General features: G+C 43.7%; 1 protein-coding gene across 1 annotated transcript in view; it reads right to left on the bottom strand.

The window, feature by feature from the left end:
* Window positions 1–3693: 3693 nt before the first annotated feature.
* The window catches only part of Lonp2 (lon peptidase 2, peroxisomal), a 68839-nt gene continuing 56558 nt past the window's right edge, over window positions 3694–15974 (bottom strand). Inside the window, exons 6-8 of the mRNA XM_010637989.3 lie at window positions 8710–8917; window positions 8143–8333; window positions 3694–4096 (exon numbers count right to left, since the gene is read on the bottom strand). Of these exons, the coding sequence (XP_010636291.1) occupies window positions 3875–4096; window positions 8143–8333; window positions 8710–8917 (621 nt within the window). The 3' untranslated portion in view covers window positions 3694–3874. The remainder of the gene's footprint in view (window positions 4097–8142; window positions 8334–8709; window positions 8918–15974) is intronic.

The following is a 15974-nucleotide window of genomic DNA, read 5'->3' as shown; positions in this document are numbered from 1 at the left end:
TGCCCTCTGAGAGGCACACTGCCTGGCCTCCCAGGCCTTCTGAAATCCGGGTGGAACCCTTCCTGATCCCACAACTCTTGCATTCTGCTTGCACCTAAAACCAGCACCACATGGGTGGCGATGCCAGGGTCTGCCATCAGTTGGAGCAGTAGCCAGGCTTCCCTCTCTGTTGGCTGAGAGGTGGAGTGCCTAGATGGCTAAGCACTGAACACAATCCTGAGGAACAAACTCCCTAGGCCACACCATTCTGGAACGCGGTGCTCCAGGGCTCTCTTCTCAGAGCAGTCTTTAACAGTTTTGATTTTGAGGCTGCAAAGTCTGGAGTCCCGCTGCTTCCTGTGATGTCCTCAGGCCATCTGTCCCATTCTCGAGTTCCTTCTCAGCGATCAAGATCGCCTCTGCTCTATCTCTGCAGTCCACAGCTTTACTGGAGCTTCCCTTCTGGCCAAGCTCACATTTTAAATCATTCTTCTAGCCTCTTTGCTCTTGATTCTCAAAATAAGTCTGGCTGAGTGCCCTAACAGTGGCTACACCATCACCTCAACATTAGACTGTCTTGAAAGGTCGTCTGCAAGATTAATTAGTCTGCCATTCATCTCGGTCTCAGGCAAAGTCTCTGGACATGAGCAAAATGCGGACAAACTTTCTGCCACGGGATAACACACATCTGGAGTCCAGCAGTCCATGTAGTCCTTCTCAGCAGCATTTCTAACAGCACTCTGGTATTCTGACCAGAATCTCCCATCAAGTACAGCCTCAGGGATTCCAGGGCTTTTTCAGCCAGCATTTCTGTACCTTTCCAAACTCTTCTCACAAGCCAGTCCCAAAGGCTCCTGAACCACATGGTGAGGTACAGCTACAATTATGACCCCGCTTTTCTGGTAAAATTCTGTATCAGTTGGTGTTTACTAGAGAAACAGATACAAGACATACAAGTATGTAAGAACTGGGCCAGGGAGGTAGCTCCGTGGTGCAGCACTTGCTTGGCAAGCACGAGGCCTTGAGTTTGGCTCCTGGATAAAAAAAAAGAAACCCCAGAAACAAGTTATATAAGGACATACAGACTGGCTTACGATGGCTGCCTACAGAGCTGGGAAAAATGGGTGGAGGAAGTGCCGAAGGTCTGTCTGCACACTGGAGATCCAGAGACTCTAGTTGAAGTCTTGGAGCTCCATGCAGTGTCCTGAGCGAGTCTGCACCAGGAGGCCAAAGTGTCCACACTGGAAGCCAGGAGACAGACAGCAGCTACTCCTGAAGACAGAGGGAGCCCCTCCTTCCCTTTCCCTCCTAGGGTGGGCCTTCCACACCCAGAACTATGCTGAGCCAATTGATTTGCATATTTTTCCCAGACCTGGAGGGTCCAAGATCAAGGCCGTCTGAGGGCCTGGTCTCTGCTGAGACGGTGCCCTGTTGCTGCTGCCTCAGTAGAAGGAATGAAAGGGCGAAAAGGGTGCCCAGGCCCTGTAGAAGGGCACTAAAGTCCAGCCACAGGGGTGAACCCTTGGGACTCATTTCCTAATGGTACCCACATCTCTTTTGCTTCTTAAAAAATGTCTTTATTTGTTGTAGATTATGGGATAAAATGTTTTGATACATGTGTATATTGCATAATGTTGAAATCAAGCTAATTAATATAGCCATCACCTCCCATACATTTTTGTACCTCTCTTCATGGTGTCATGGTGACTGAGATCGGCACATCAACTGCAGGGACATTCAGATCACAGTATCACTCAGCAGTGTCATATTTGCATAAACATGAACTGAAAAAGGACTCGCAATAGGAATGCACACAGAAAATGTGGCATGGAATATTATTCAGCCATGAAGAGAAATGGAATTCTAATACATAGAGGGATAAACTCTGACAAGTTGCTGAATGAGCTAGACCAGACACAAAAGGATAATTGCTTTATGACTCCACTTATATGAAATGTGGAAAAGGCACATTCCTGTGTCAGAAAGTAGACAGTGGTTACCAGGGCCTGGCATTCGGAGGATGGGGAGTCATTCTTTTTGCGGGCACAGAGGAAACGGAAATTTTGTGATGGCAAAAACAGGTATGGAGAGTGGCCACACTGAATGTTATTGATGCTCTGGATGGACACTTAAGACACTTAAAAACGGTTAAAATCGTAAATTTATGTATATTTTGCCCAGTGAAAGAGGTGAAAAATCAAGAGTTCAGAATTAAAACATCCTGTTTCCCACCCACAAACCAAAACAACAACAACAACAAAAAAACAAAAACAAAACAATGAAGGTTGTACTGCTGAATGTCACATCCAGGGAGGGAAGACTACGTAGTGATTTCCTCAGGATTGTCCTTGCAAAAGGGAAGACATGCTTAAACTGAGGGCATGGAGACTCCCTATTGCTGCTTATTGACAAGTACAAAGAGGCAGAGTGAGGACTCGAAAGAATACAGAGAACCTGAATTTAAAAAAAAATGTTCTTTGCAGCTGGGTGTGGTGGCACACGCCTGTAATCCCAGCATTTAAGTGGCTGAGGCAGGAGGATCTCTGTGAGTTCAAGGCCAGCCTGGGCTACATAGTGAGTCTAAGGCCAGCATAGGGAGAACTTGTCTCTAAAAACAACTAACAAAAATGTTCTCTGTGGCCACTCCACTGAGTGGAAGAAGGCAGAGCTTCCTCTGTGGAAGGCGAGATTAACAGTCCTAGTTTATGTCTTTCACTTCTGGTAAGGTGACTGACCAGAAATGGTAAAATCGTTAATAGTTGGGAATGTTTTGAATGTTCTGATTTTTTTCTTTCCCACTGTCCCATAACTAGTACTCTGGACTTTTCCTGCAGAAAGCATCCAAGGATTTTCCTAGCAGGCCCAAACCCAGTGTTTGCAGACCTCCTTCTCACCCAAGAAACTCTCAAGTATCTTTCTGTTCTTCTATTCCTTCATTTGTAATACTACACGGGTTCTGAGTCTGGAAGTCCATTACTGGCTGGAGTAATAATTAGTTACTTAATATTATTTTATATAGCATCTCAGCTTAATCTTCATGATAACAATTGAATTAGGTATACTTTGACTTCCCAAATTAAGAAAACCGAGCTACAGAAAGTTCACACAGCTACTGAGTAGGAGAAGCCTTTGCAGCCATCCTAACACCTGGATGAATGACAGGAGGAAGTGAGGGCAGAAACAGGTGGGAAGGAAGCGGGAGTCAGGCTTCCAGGCTCAGGGACATCCCAGGACAGACGCTGCCTCTCTGATGACAGGCCTTCCGCGGTTGCGGGCGCCCAGGGCCAGCACACGGCAGTCCGATGGTACCAGTCATGTTCCAGCGTTACTGTGCTGTGTGCTAGGAGGTGCAGCCCTCACACAGAAGGTTCATCAGACATTGCATTCTCCTCAAGGACAGTGCCTCCATTTCCTTATTTGACTAATTCTCCTTCTAACTGATTGGCTTCAGGTCCAATAAAGTCTACTGCGAATCTGCTAATGATCTCTATCAGTGGCTCTTGAGGCTGACTTTGTATCGGAATTACCTGAGGGCTTCTTAAAGCAGACTTTGCCCCAAGGTCTGAGGCAAGCCTGCAGCACCTGAGGACGTACATTCCTACAAGTTTTCAGGTGTTCCAGATGCTTCTGTTCCACAGACACACTGAGACCCACATTCTTTAGCTTTCCCTGGACACTAATGATTCCACTGAAGGCAAGAATTCTATTGTATCAATTTATTAAATGAACATCTCAAATTTATGTAGTAAACATCAGCCACTACTTGAGCAAGGTTCACTACTGTTGTGATTATTCACAAATTAAGGAAATTTTACCTGTAGTGGTGCAAATAAAATCAATCTCACTAGTACTTTTCAGCACTTCATACCTCAAAATTCCAGCAAGCTAACTGAGCCTATAGCTTGCTATTCACAAGACCAGGCAGGGTTTTAACAGAGAAGCCACCATCAAAAGCTGCATTAAGAACTTCATCTAGGCAGCTTGCTGTGACAAAATTTAAATTCTGTCGCACATTGCTTGGGATTTCTTCGAGGTTCTTTTCATTCTTCTGAGGAATAATGATCTGCTTCAGTCCTGCTCTGTGTGCTGCCAGCACTTTGTCTTTGATTCCACCCACCTGTAAGGAGAGAGAATGGTTTTAGAGTTTATGCTCACCCTCAGGCTGCCTCTCCATCAGTAAGAATCAAAACCATCTTCCATTCTGTTGTAGCAAAAGCCAGGAAAGCATTCAACTGAGGTTACTACACAGTAACCTAAAATTTGTAAAGTGTTGTAACTTTTAATAGGAGAGGAGAAAATTCCAAGTTTTCATAGGCACAGGCATCTCTTCTGTCGATGACTTTTTATTATCTAGGTTAAGCCATTCCATTCTTTAATCACAACAAATTTGTCTTTAGGATGAAAAAAATTATTAATTACCTTATTTTGACCATAAATACTATTCCTAGACAGAAGAATTTAGAATGTCTTCACCATAAAGAAATGATAACTGAAGAGATACAGTAGATTTAATCTGGTTTAAACATTATACAATATATATAGGGCTGGGGGATTTAGCTCAGTGGTGCCGACGCCTGTCTCACAAGCACAAGGTCCTGAGTTCGATCCCCAGTACCAAACAAAAAAACCAAACCAAACCCCCCAAAACAAACAAAAAACCCAAAACCCAATGTATATATACATACACTGAACATTACACCATACCCCGTCGGTATTTGTATATTTATGTATCAGTTAAAAAATTTAAAAATTAAAATAAGTGTGGTTGCCAACAAGAAAATACTGTTCTACAGAGCTTAGTTGTGTGCCAGGAATGTATCTTTTCTCTGCACCCCTTGGTGAAGAAAATGCACCTCAGAGTTATCTGGGCTCCTATGGTAGCTTAAATATATACCCACAGTGTCCTCTCCCACAAGGTGGAGTCTACCTCCCTCCTCCTAAATGTGAGCCAGGCTTGTGATGGGATTGTGAAAAACTGCAAGGTGGGGGATGTTATAAAGCTTTCAAGGTTATGTCAGAAAACACAAGAGCTTTCCCAAGTGGGTTCCTCTTGGATCACTTGCCCTGTGCTTGAGGTCACCACCCACACAGCTTGCAGAAAGGCTCCGAAGAGGCAGTGGGATTCCTGCCCCCAAGCAGCAATGATTCACCAGTACTACGAGTGAGCAGCCCCAGACCCAGGTCCTCCAGCCTCAGCCAGCTTTCTGATGACTGCTACTTGGCGGGGAGCTTGAGGGTAAAAGGAGAGATCCTGAGTCAGAAGGCAGGTGGGTCGCTCCTGAATGCCTGAGCTACAGAAAATTTGAAAATCATTACTATCTGGGGCAACAGAGAACAAATGCAGGCCTCAGTCACATCTCCTAGAACATGTGACCCTAGGGCAGCCCCGGCCACCTCCTCCAGTGGGGCGGCTGCTGTTAGGCCTTCCACACAGCTGCTACCCACCCCACTGGCTTCCAGGAATCTTTGAGAGCTTTCACCATGCCCCTGAGCACACCTCCAATATGCCTTCCTCACAAAGCGTGTACAATACCAGCTCCTCTGGCATGTACAAAGTGTCTATTCTGCTCTCATACTTGCTTGATAGCAGGGCCTTGAATACAAGACTGCATCTAACATCACTTTCACTCAAGAGTTTTGAAGATGACACACCTCTGGGTCACTGATAAGAAAACTTTGGTGCTATGGCTTAGATCTGGATGTCCCCCCAAAGCCTCACGCACTCATAGGAGGGGTTTGGGGTGGGAGTTGAACTGTGGGTGTATGATACTGGATTAGTCCACTGGTTTAATATAATTCAGATGATGGACTTATTGAAGAGAGAAGCCCTACCCTGGTGTGCGTGGCATCAACCATTAGGCTTATAGCCTGGACAGAGTTGGAGAGAAGGCAGGCAGGCCGCTGCTGTCTGCTGTCTGCCTGCCCTGCCATGGACGGTTTCTCCTCTATCACGCTGCCCTGCCCTGGAGCCAGCCAACTATGGACTGAAACCTCTACCAACTGTGAGCTACATAAACCTCTCCTCCACTTGTGGGTATTGGCTATTGTGTCCCAGCAATGAGGAAGTAACTAAGACAACTTGATGATCTAAAAGCCTGGTTAATATAGACTCTTTCAGTCCAAACATATCTTCAATTCTAGGAAACTTTTCCACTGTTTTTTTGACAACTTGCTCTGTTTCATTTTCCTGTTTAATACAACTCTTCTTAGATGCTGGACCTGTTAGACTGTTTTTACTCTAAGTTTTTTCTGAGTACTTTAACCAATTCTAAAAACACACTTTTAGTCCAAAGCTTTGTCTTATCTTTGTTCTTCAATTATTTTCTTCAGCCTTACCAGGTCTTTTAAGTATCATGCCTTTCCTTCATTTATTTTTTAGTAATTTAAAACTGAAACCTGTCAGGTGTGGTGGCACATGCCTATGATCCCAGCACCCTGGGAGGCTGTGGCAGGAGGATCACAATTTGAGCCCAGCCTGGGCCACTGAAGTGACTCAGGCCCTGGCTCAAAGTAAAAACTGAAAACGGGCCAAGGATGTAGATCAGTGTGAAGGACCTAGGCTCAGTCCCCACTACTGCAAAACAAACAAAAAACTGCCGCTTACTCAAAGCTGCTGTGGCAGGGAGGCCACTTTATGGGCTGCTATTTGTCTTAAGGAGAAGACCAAGTAGGAGAGCCACTTGCTCTGTGAAGACTTTAGCAAGTCTCTAAATTCTCACTTTTACATCTCATTCCTAAGGTCCTGTTGCCATCTTCTGGATCAGAGCCAGTACCGTGCCACATTTCTCCTGGGCAGAGCGCCTTTACCTTCAGCCAGGATGATGCTATCCTCCCAGAAACTGGTAAATGTCAGCTGACGACCCCGCTTGCTTTTGAGTACAGTGGCACCTTAGCTCATGAACTTAATTTGTTCCACGATTCTGGGGAAGATGGCCATATATGTTCATGTGGGGCAGACAGTGGAGGTTGTGCTTGTCACCTGATGCAGAGGTTTGCAAATGGAAGCAAAATGTTTCCAAAGGCCTCTGTTTGCAAACTGAGATATTTCTGTGTTAGAATTTATTCTCTTTTATTCCTTGCTGCGTCTGCCATCTTGGACCAGGACCCTGAAGTAAGAGTTTACGGCCAATGGAGCACCTCTTATTCCCTTCTGGTAGCACAGCTAACATGAACTCCTACTGTTACTTGAAATACAGTAAGTAGTTCCTGGGTAAGGTGAAGAAAAAAGATGCATCAATTCTTTTTTAATGTAGATCTACAAATATATCAGAATAAACAGAGTAGAATATTTGACTTTAAAGTTGAATTTTAATAACTGGGAACTGAGAGCATAAATGTAGTGATCATAATTAGTAATTCTATGATTTTTCACCACTACTTCATAATATAAGGACTTTCAGAGGAAAGAACATCTCTTTTTCTTCTCATTTTGCTATAAATCTACCAAACTTCCATTGTAGACTGGTACTGAGAACTAATCACTTAAAACCCAGAATACTAAAAGTATCTCAAGTTCTATCATTTTATCACTTTTTTTTTTTTTTTTTTTTTTTTTTGGTATGGAGGATTGAACGCGGGTCCTTGTGCTTGCGAGGCAGGTGGTGGAACCACTGAGCTAAATCCCTGGCCCCATTTGATCACTTTTTATAGGTAGTTTTGATAAGAACTGGAGCTCCATGACTCCACGTGTACAGAGCTTCTCCAAAATTTAACAATTAGATATGGCTAATCTTTAGTTTCTATTCTATACTAACTGAATTTCTATAAATCTATCAACTGTAGTATTCTAAGATTTCTGTAGGAAGACAGGAGTTCAAAGGAACTTCAAAAGATAAGAGTTGGGTTTAATGCTTAAAAACAACTACTCTATTTTAGACACCTCAAATAAAGTAGACGGCAAATTTTCATGTGAACTCCTGATATTTCTGGTGACTGCACTTGCAGCACTTTTTCCTTTGGCAAATCTTTTTAGATGAAAAACCATGGAGGAAATTGTCAAGTTTTCTTTTATTTGGTCAAAAGTTTAAAGAATAAGGTATAAAAATGTAATGTATGTTTAAAACCAAGGTTTTCCACAGAAAAAGGGCAAACCACTATTACTTTAAAGATACTAATTTAAATAAAAAATTTAAAAATCATATAAATAGGTTTTTCCATACTTACTGGGAGAACAAGACCTCTCAGTGTGATTTCTCCAGTCATGGCCACATCTGAACGCACAAGCCGCCCACTAAAAAGTGAGGCTAGACAGGTTACTATGGTAACGCCAGCAGATGGCCCATCTTTTGTGACAGCTCCAGCTGGGAAATGCAGATGGATGTCGGTGTTGTCAAGAAGATCAAAACTCCCAAAAGCTTTAAAGAAGAAGAAAGGATTTTAATGTTAAAAAAATTAAGCCATTTTCTTCCCCCCTCCAAAAAAAACACAGAGATAAAAATGTTTCGGGTAAATGAATTCTACAAAATATCAATGGGCAGTACAATCAGAGTGAGGGTGTGGAAGAACAGGTTTGTTCTAAGGCTCAAATATATAAACTTTTGAAGTTACTTTCTAGTTTGGGCACTAAGCCAAGTAGTCCGGAATGGGTATGAGACTCCCCACAGGGGCTCAAGAGCAAAGATCTGCACTCTAATGAATATTCCTCTCGATCTGCGGAACAGAATGACAGCTGCCCGATCGCAACCCCAGCCTCTGCCCTGCTCGCAGCTCAGCCACAGCTGCAGCCCGCACCGTTGGTCAGGCGGAACCTCTTAGCGTTGCTGCGGAGCCAACTGATAGCAAGATGGGCCGACTCCTTCATGACGTCCCCCAGCTGGCCAGTCAAGGTTAGCTGGCCATCGCCGTCCATCCGACTTGCCTCCACAAACATGATCTTCCCACCCAAGGGAGTCCACGCCAAGCCTATGGCCACACCTGGCTGACTCAAGCGCTCAGAAACCTTGAAAGAAAGAAGCAGTCAGCATTAGGTCAGTAGATGTGGAGTTATTTTCAAACTGGCTAACGTAATCATACTGTCCTATTAAGTGTGCTTTTTCCATAGAAAACTTAAGCTATGTTCCTCAAAGGACTCTACACGATTCTGAGTGATACTTCTCACTTTCTGCCCCTCTGCCAGAAGAAATACCTAAACTTCCACTGACATTTATCAGAAGCGATTTTACCTGAAAACATGTAAACTGATTTTTCAGAGTCACATGTGCCCTAATTTTCAAGAAACTTTTAGTTTTAGCTATTTATCTTTACTAGGCTACATATTTATATATACCCTGGAACCTAAATTCATTGTAGATAATTAGGAATTTGTTCTTCTCGTACACTTCATAAGTGTCAGCTCCAGAGGTCAAATGTGAAGGAATGTATTACAAACCCCTAGCTCTGGCTTCTCAAACACCCACTGCTACTTTTCTGTCATCGCTGCAGAGAAACTAACTACAAGTCATTCCTGAGCAACGGCCTAGATTCTTCCCCTGTGACTGGAGTCTCCGGTGCTGCCTGGCTGCCAGAAACATGCCACTCACCTGTGGCTATGAGCCTGTGGGACTGACCTGGATAGCTTAAAGCAACCGAGTTACAAAAACACAAAATAACAAGAACAGCAAAGTTAACTCATGCCGCAATCTCCGAATTTCCTATGCTACGGGAGTCTGCTGTGTTCGTGGAACTGTGCTCAATATGCCAAGGCAGAGCTAATCCAAATGTGAGATTGTCTACAGGCAGGCAACAGCCTCTCAGGGAACAGCAGCCTGGCCTGGATTTCTGCTCAGAGGGCCAGGTTGCTGATGCTTGTTCCTTTTCCAGGTGGCTTAGACAGCAACAATTCTGATTTTAAAGTTTACTCCAAAATCGTGTGGCATCCACTGAAGATATTGGGAAACTAAAAGCATATTTTCAAGTTCCTTTAAAAATTATGATTAACTTCATAGGATGTGTTCCAGCCCTGAGACCCTTACAAACCTTTATCTTTGCTGAGCTGATAGCACGCACCACAGATCACAGGCAATTGCCCTGATTCAAATTTACTTGAGGAGACCACAAAAGACCAAAGGAAAGGATTAATACTATTTAAGGAAAACATAGAAACAACCGTTTATAAAACTGCCCACAATGTTTGTTTTGTTCTAATATAAAATCAGTTTGCTATACCTGAATGCCATCTAGCTCAGGCAGGAATTTGCCAGTTCTCCTTTCCTCCTTTCTAGGGCCAAGGGAACCCATCTTAAAGAATTATCTTCGATATACTAAATCAGGTTTAATTTAACACAGAAAGCCATTTGATTCAGTTTGGTTAGCTGTAACAAGAGTAATGACTTTCTTATAGCTGAATCCTCAAAACTTGTTTGTCAAAACAATTCTAAAAGGACATCCAAAGAGGCAGCAGCAAGATCCTCGACTACTATGCCGCCAGTCTTCTGACACTCTCCACCTGCTGGGCAGTCTTGGGGCTCTGCCAGAAGTGACTGGAACACTGTTAACCGGAAGGGGCATGGGGCAAACCCCAAGCATCCAGGCTCACAGCCACCATTAGGCCTCGACAGTAAGTGTTCAGTGCTAACCTGAAGACTAATGGCAAATGTGTGTGATCCAACATAGACACAGGTGGGAGAACTGAAACATCTTAGTTACTTTTCTTGTTGTTGGGACAAAATACCTGATATCCAAAATTCAAGGAGGAAAGGATTATTTGGTTCACAATTCATACAGGTTTCAGTTCACAGTTGGCTGGCTTCAAGGCAGGATGGCATGGGAGGGGGCATCACAGAGGAGAAACAGTCCATGGCACAGCAAGGCAGGCAGTAGGCAGCAAGCAAATGACAAGCAAGGACCTTCTTTCTGTCCCTTATATTCTATCCAGGCTACCCTCCCTTAGGGCATATAGCACTCCCACCCAGCTTGGGGCATTTTTTTTTTTTTTTTTTTTTTTGAGACAGGGTCTCACTATATAGTTAGTTGAGACTGACCTGGAACTCACTTTGTACCCAGGCTCGGCTCGAACTCACAGAGATCCTCCTGCCTCAGCCTCCCCAGTGCTGGAATTATAGGCATGCACCACCACACCTGGCCTTTTTTTTTTGTTTTTTTGAGACAGGGTCTCACTATGTAGTTGAGACTGACCTGGAACTCACTATGTAGCCCAGGCTGGTCTTGAACTGACAGCAATCCTCCTGTCTCAGCCTCCCAAGTGCTGGGATTACAGGTGTGTGCCATCACGCCCGACCAGGCATGTTTAACTCTAGCCAGAACCATGCTAAACCAGTCAGCGGACTAATTTAGTAATCACACACACTTGATCCCAGCATCACACATTCAATTCTAGTATCACACACTCTAGATCCAGCCATTTCTACCAAAGACCACATAAGGCTTTAGGGGGAGAAATCTAGATACATCACATGAAGTCACTACCAAACCCAGAGTCTCTGTAATCAAGACTAAGAAGTACAAAACTTAGACCTGGAGTCACAATCTTTGAGGCAATGTGTTCTTGCAATAAAACTGAGTGATCAGTACCCAGACCCCTCGTGTTTCTCCCTCAGAAGGGATAGAGTACAGACGCACAAGCTCTCGAGCACAAGGCAGTGCATCCCTTTATATAGGACAAGCTGAGGCTCACTGCATTCCTTACAAAGTGACTCAGCATCATCATCTCGAAACAGTGTGCCCGCCAGTGCTCCCCTAGCAGCATGCAGTCCCATTACCTCCTTGTGGAATCATTATGTGAGCCAAGACAGGCCAAGGCTTGAAGTTTAGCATGTTTCCCTCACTAGAAGTCAAAATGGAATGTGACTACCTCAAGGTCATTGTTACTCAACTTACCACTAGCTCTAGTAATAAGGTAAATATGCACACTGAAGAACACTTGAAATATTTAAAGAAAACCCTAATTAAGATCAGAATGGGACACATAATGTATGATAGCATTATTAATCCTTCAGTGGCACCAACGTTTAGGAAGATCTGAGAAGTGCAAAATCTTTGCCAATTTTGTACCTCTTTTCCTTTCTGATTACTGGGGGTAACTGGGGTGACAGGCGGGTGCGAGAGGAGAGGCTGAGTCTTGGGTTTTTTTTGAGGCAGGGTCTTGCTATGTAGTATAGTCTGGCCTTAAACTCACTATACAGCCCAGGCTGGCCCACTGCAATCCTCCTGCCTCAGCCTCCCAAGTGCTGGGGTTACAGGCATACGACACCATGCCTGGCTAGTGTCCTTTAATATTTCCGAGCAGGAAATATTTTCTGGCAGATAAGTGCCAGAAGGTGTCAGAATGGAAGGGCTGGCAGACACTGGGGAATAGAGCCTTCTTCCCAGGGATAAGCATGGGGCCATGCTAAAAGTGAAGCCTGGGCTGAGCTGTTGAAGAGCAGGCAGTGTGTGCAGGACTGTTCTGAAATGCTGTCTACAACCGTCTTCTTTCATAGCTCCTACAGCACTTTTTATTCTCCTGCCAGAGCTGTCACCAAGATAGCTATCCATTTGACAATGTCTTTGCAATGAGATCGTAAGCCTTGAGTTCAATGAATATTTGACTTCTCTTTGTGGATGTGTTTTGGTAGTGCTGAGAAAAGGCAAGGGAAGATCCTATTTCCCTTGCAGAGACAGAGCTGGGATCTACACCATCATTTCTTGAAAAAGTGGCATCGCTCAGCCAAGTCAGGTCTAATCTCCTTCTGCTAAGACACAGCTGTGGAGACAGCCTTTCAGCAGGGACTTTTCTGGGCACAACTTGTGGTCCCGAGGGCAGGCAGCTGGGCCAGATGGGGTGAACAGTACCAGGCAGTGCCAGGCAGCAGGGCAGCTGCACCGGGATAAAAAAGCAACTTCCTGCTGTGATTCTTCGGGGTGTTTAGTGTTTATATTCCTGCCCATATGCTTCTTGGTCCACTTCTCCTTTCTTTTTGTTTTTCTCTTGTCTTTTTTTTTTTCAGGTACTGGGGATTGAACTTAGGACCTTGCACTTGTGAGGCAGGCACGGCACCAATGATCTAAATCCTTGGCCCTTCTTTTTGTTTTTCTCATTGCCCATTTTTAGCAACTGATTTTAATGGCTTGGAAAGCAACCACGATGACAGAATCTTCGAATTCATCTTTGAATGCATTCTATTCAGGAAACTTGAAAAATCTGCAGGTCTGTCATCTTCCTTTTATTACTTTTTATTTATTTTTTTGGTCCCAGGGATCGAACTCGGGTCCTTGCGCTTGCAAGGCAGGCGGCAGAACCACTGAGCTAAATCCCCGGCCCTCCTTTTATTACTTTTTAAGGGCAGTGACCTTTGGATAAGGATGGTTCATACATTATGGTCAGATGCCAACAGTGAAGTTTTAATCCAAGGTAGGGGACTCTATAAACACGAATGGAGCCAGGAATCATCAAATAGCAGAGTCCTGTCCTCAGCCAACCAGATAGTGCTTTGTCACTTTGGGGAATCTAATGTAAAACAACAACAGCCTGATTTTCTTGCTGACCTCCTCTTCACGTCCTCTCCAGCAGGGTAGAAAAGCTTGGCTCTAGCTGCCCACTGGAGAAATCACAGGGCACAGCAGGAAAGGGGAACGTGGTTCATGCCCACGGTCAGCAGGTCCCTCTGCAGACCGGGTCGGAGCTGTCCCCTTCAGCTAAGTCTGGCCACACGAGTTACTCTGCTCTTCCTGTATTTTTTTTTTTTTTTGCACAGGGAGGCCTTTTATTCAATTGTATTTCTAAGGGGTTTAACTGATTTTGTTTCTGTAGGAATCTTTACGGTATTTGAAAGGTGACCTATCATCCGGTTCCTAAATTTGAAATCTAGACTAAGTTCCTGAACCTATTTTCTAATCTGCCTCGAGAATTCCAAAGGGATGTGGCTCATTACTGAAAAGTGTGCCTTCCTGCTTCTCTGTGCTGCCAGTTTGCTAGGGCTGTAACAGTTTCTGGTACAAATATATTTTTGTAGCTATATCTTCAAGGGAAGTAAAAATAATACAGGGTGGCATAACAATAATGAGTTATTGGCTGAGGATTTAGCTCAGTGGCACCTCACCCGCCTCACAAGGGCAAGGTCCTGAGTTCGATCCCTGGTACTGAAAGGAAAAAAACCAAAAAACAATAATGCGTTATTAAATGTGAATTAGGATAATTAGGATAATAAAAACTGGGTGTTTTGTGAATGTATTGCACCTGGCTATGGTGCTGCATATCTGTAATTCCAGCTACTTGGGAGGCTGAGGCAAGATGATTGCAATCTTGAGGCCAGCTTCAGAATTTATGAACTGCCTGTTCAAAATAGAAAAGCCTGGGAGTGTAGTTCAGTGTAGCATGCTTGTCTACCATGCATCAGGACCTGGGTTCAAGTCCCAGTAGCAATGGAAAGGCAAGGCAAGGCAGAGAAACAAAAACAGGTATACTGCAAATGAAAATCTCATGTAGAGCAGATGCCCTTAAAAAAAAAGGCGCCATACATCATTGCTATTGTTTGAGGCAAGAAAGAATAGGGACTGTTTTGGTCCCATGGGTGTTATGGAAGAGTGGAAAGAACACTGCAGCTGAAGCCACCTCATCTTGAGTCTCAATACTAATTCTAGTGGTTGTAATTTATATAAATTGACACATTTCATTTAACCGCTTTAAGATTTTTTTCCTTGTATGTAAAATGGAAGACTCCTAGGCACTGTGCTGGCCCACTCGGACAAAAAAGGTTTCATATATCTTGATTTCATAGATTTAGAAGTTAAGACAGAGCACGGGTCAGTAATATGGGACTGATGGTCATCAGAACACGACAGGTAAGAGACAGAAACCTCAGGCTTCAGGGTAAAAAGATGAGCAAAATGCTCCAAATCCTCAGACACCAGACCTTTGACTCTACGATTCCACTTATAAAAGGTGAGGTGGGTGTTAGTCTCCTTCAGTTTGCACTGTAGAAGTCACATGTAATAGCTGTGACTGCAGCAAGGGAAATAAAATAGGCTTCTCTTCTCCAACAACACCAAAGAGAGCTGTTAAGGAGTGTTTATAAAATTTCTCTTCTTCTGTCTCTTTCTTGGCCAAAGCTCCAGGAATGTCACTGATGCTTCCAAATCTAACATCAGCAGAAATGGCTGGGAGAAAAGGGTTACACGACAGAAATAGGCATCTGTCTTCACTTTTGTTTGTAGCTCTAGTTTAAATTCGCAAAGAACTTAGAATGCATATTTTCAGGAATGCCTAGAGAAAAAGGCCACGGGACCTACAGGAGCCAGGCCCCGTATGCGTCCTAACTCACAGAATCACTGATGCTTTCAGAACAAGAAGGTAAGTTTTATTTCCTTTTTAAACTTTTTTTTTGGTACCAGAGATCGAAGTTGGGACCTTACGCTTGTGAGGCAGGTGGAACCACTGAGCTAAATCCTGGCCCTTTAAATCAGGTTTGTTCACATACTTTCAACAGTTCAAAATTCAAATCCATAGTATTTCAAGAATCCAAACAACTATGCTTTTGAGTCTATTGCTAAAGTTAAGCTGTACTGTCAAGAGTAAACAAGTTCTTTTTTACATTTTTTGTTTTGCTCTTTGAGAAAGGGTCTCACTGTGCAGTTCAGGCTGTCCTCGAGCTCATGCCCTCCCAAGGGCGGATTACAGGCACCACCACACCTGGCTTTTTACATTGTTTTAAAAAAAAAGAGTAGACAAATTCTGTTCCTGCAACTTGGAGCTCCATAAAAGACTCATTAGCTTTAATGGTCAGCTCAGGGTTTAGATAAATAAGGTGGATTTGGGGGCTACAGGATTTCTCTTCTCCATAGCTCTAAGAACCTCTGGTAATGATTTTGAATATTAGATGGAGATATTATCTTATGCATTCATTTATCAGATTCATTTTTTACAATTTTTTTTTACCTAACTGACCTATAAAAGCTCATCTGCCCACACTATAAAGTATTTTCTGATGCCCTCAACAGTTGTGCTCTAAAACCTACTTCTATGTGGGCCTCAACTCAGCCCAGGGGTTCAGCCCTCTTGCTGTGAGATACAGTCAGAGGAT

This window comes from Fukomys damarensis, unplaced genomic scaffold (genome assembly GCF_012274545.1).
Source record: "Fukomys damarensis isolate Sample0158 unplaced genomic scaffold, DMR_v1.0_HiC HiC_scaffold_37, whole genome shotgun sequence".
In the NCBI taxonomy this organism is placed as follows: Eukaryota; Metazoa; Chordata; class Mammalia; order Rodentia; family Bathyergidae; genus Fukomys; species Fukomys damarensis.
The sequence above is the reverse complement of the archived record's forward strand: the minus strand, read 5'-3'. Positions and strand labels throughout refer to the sequence as shown.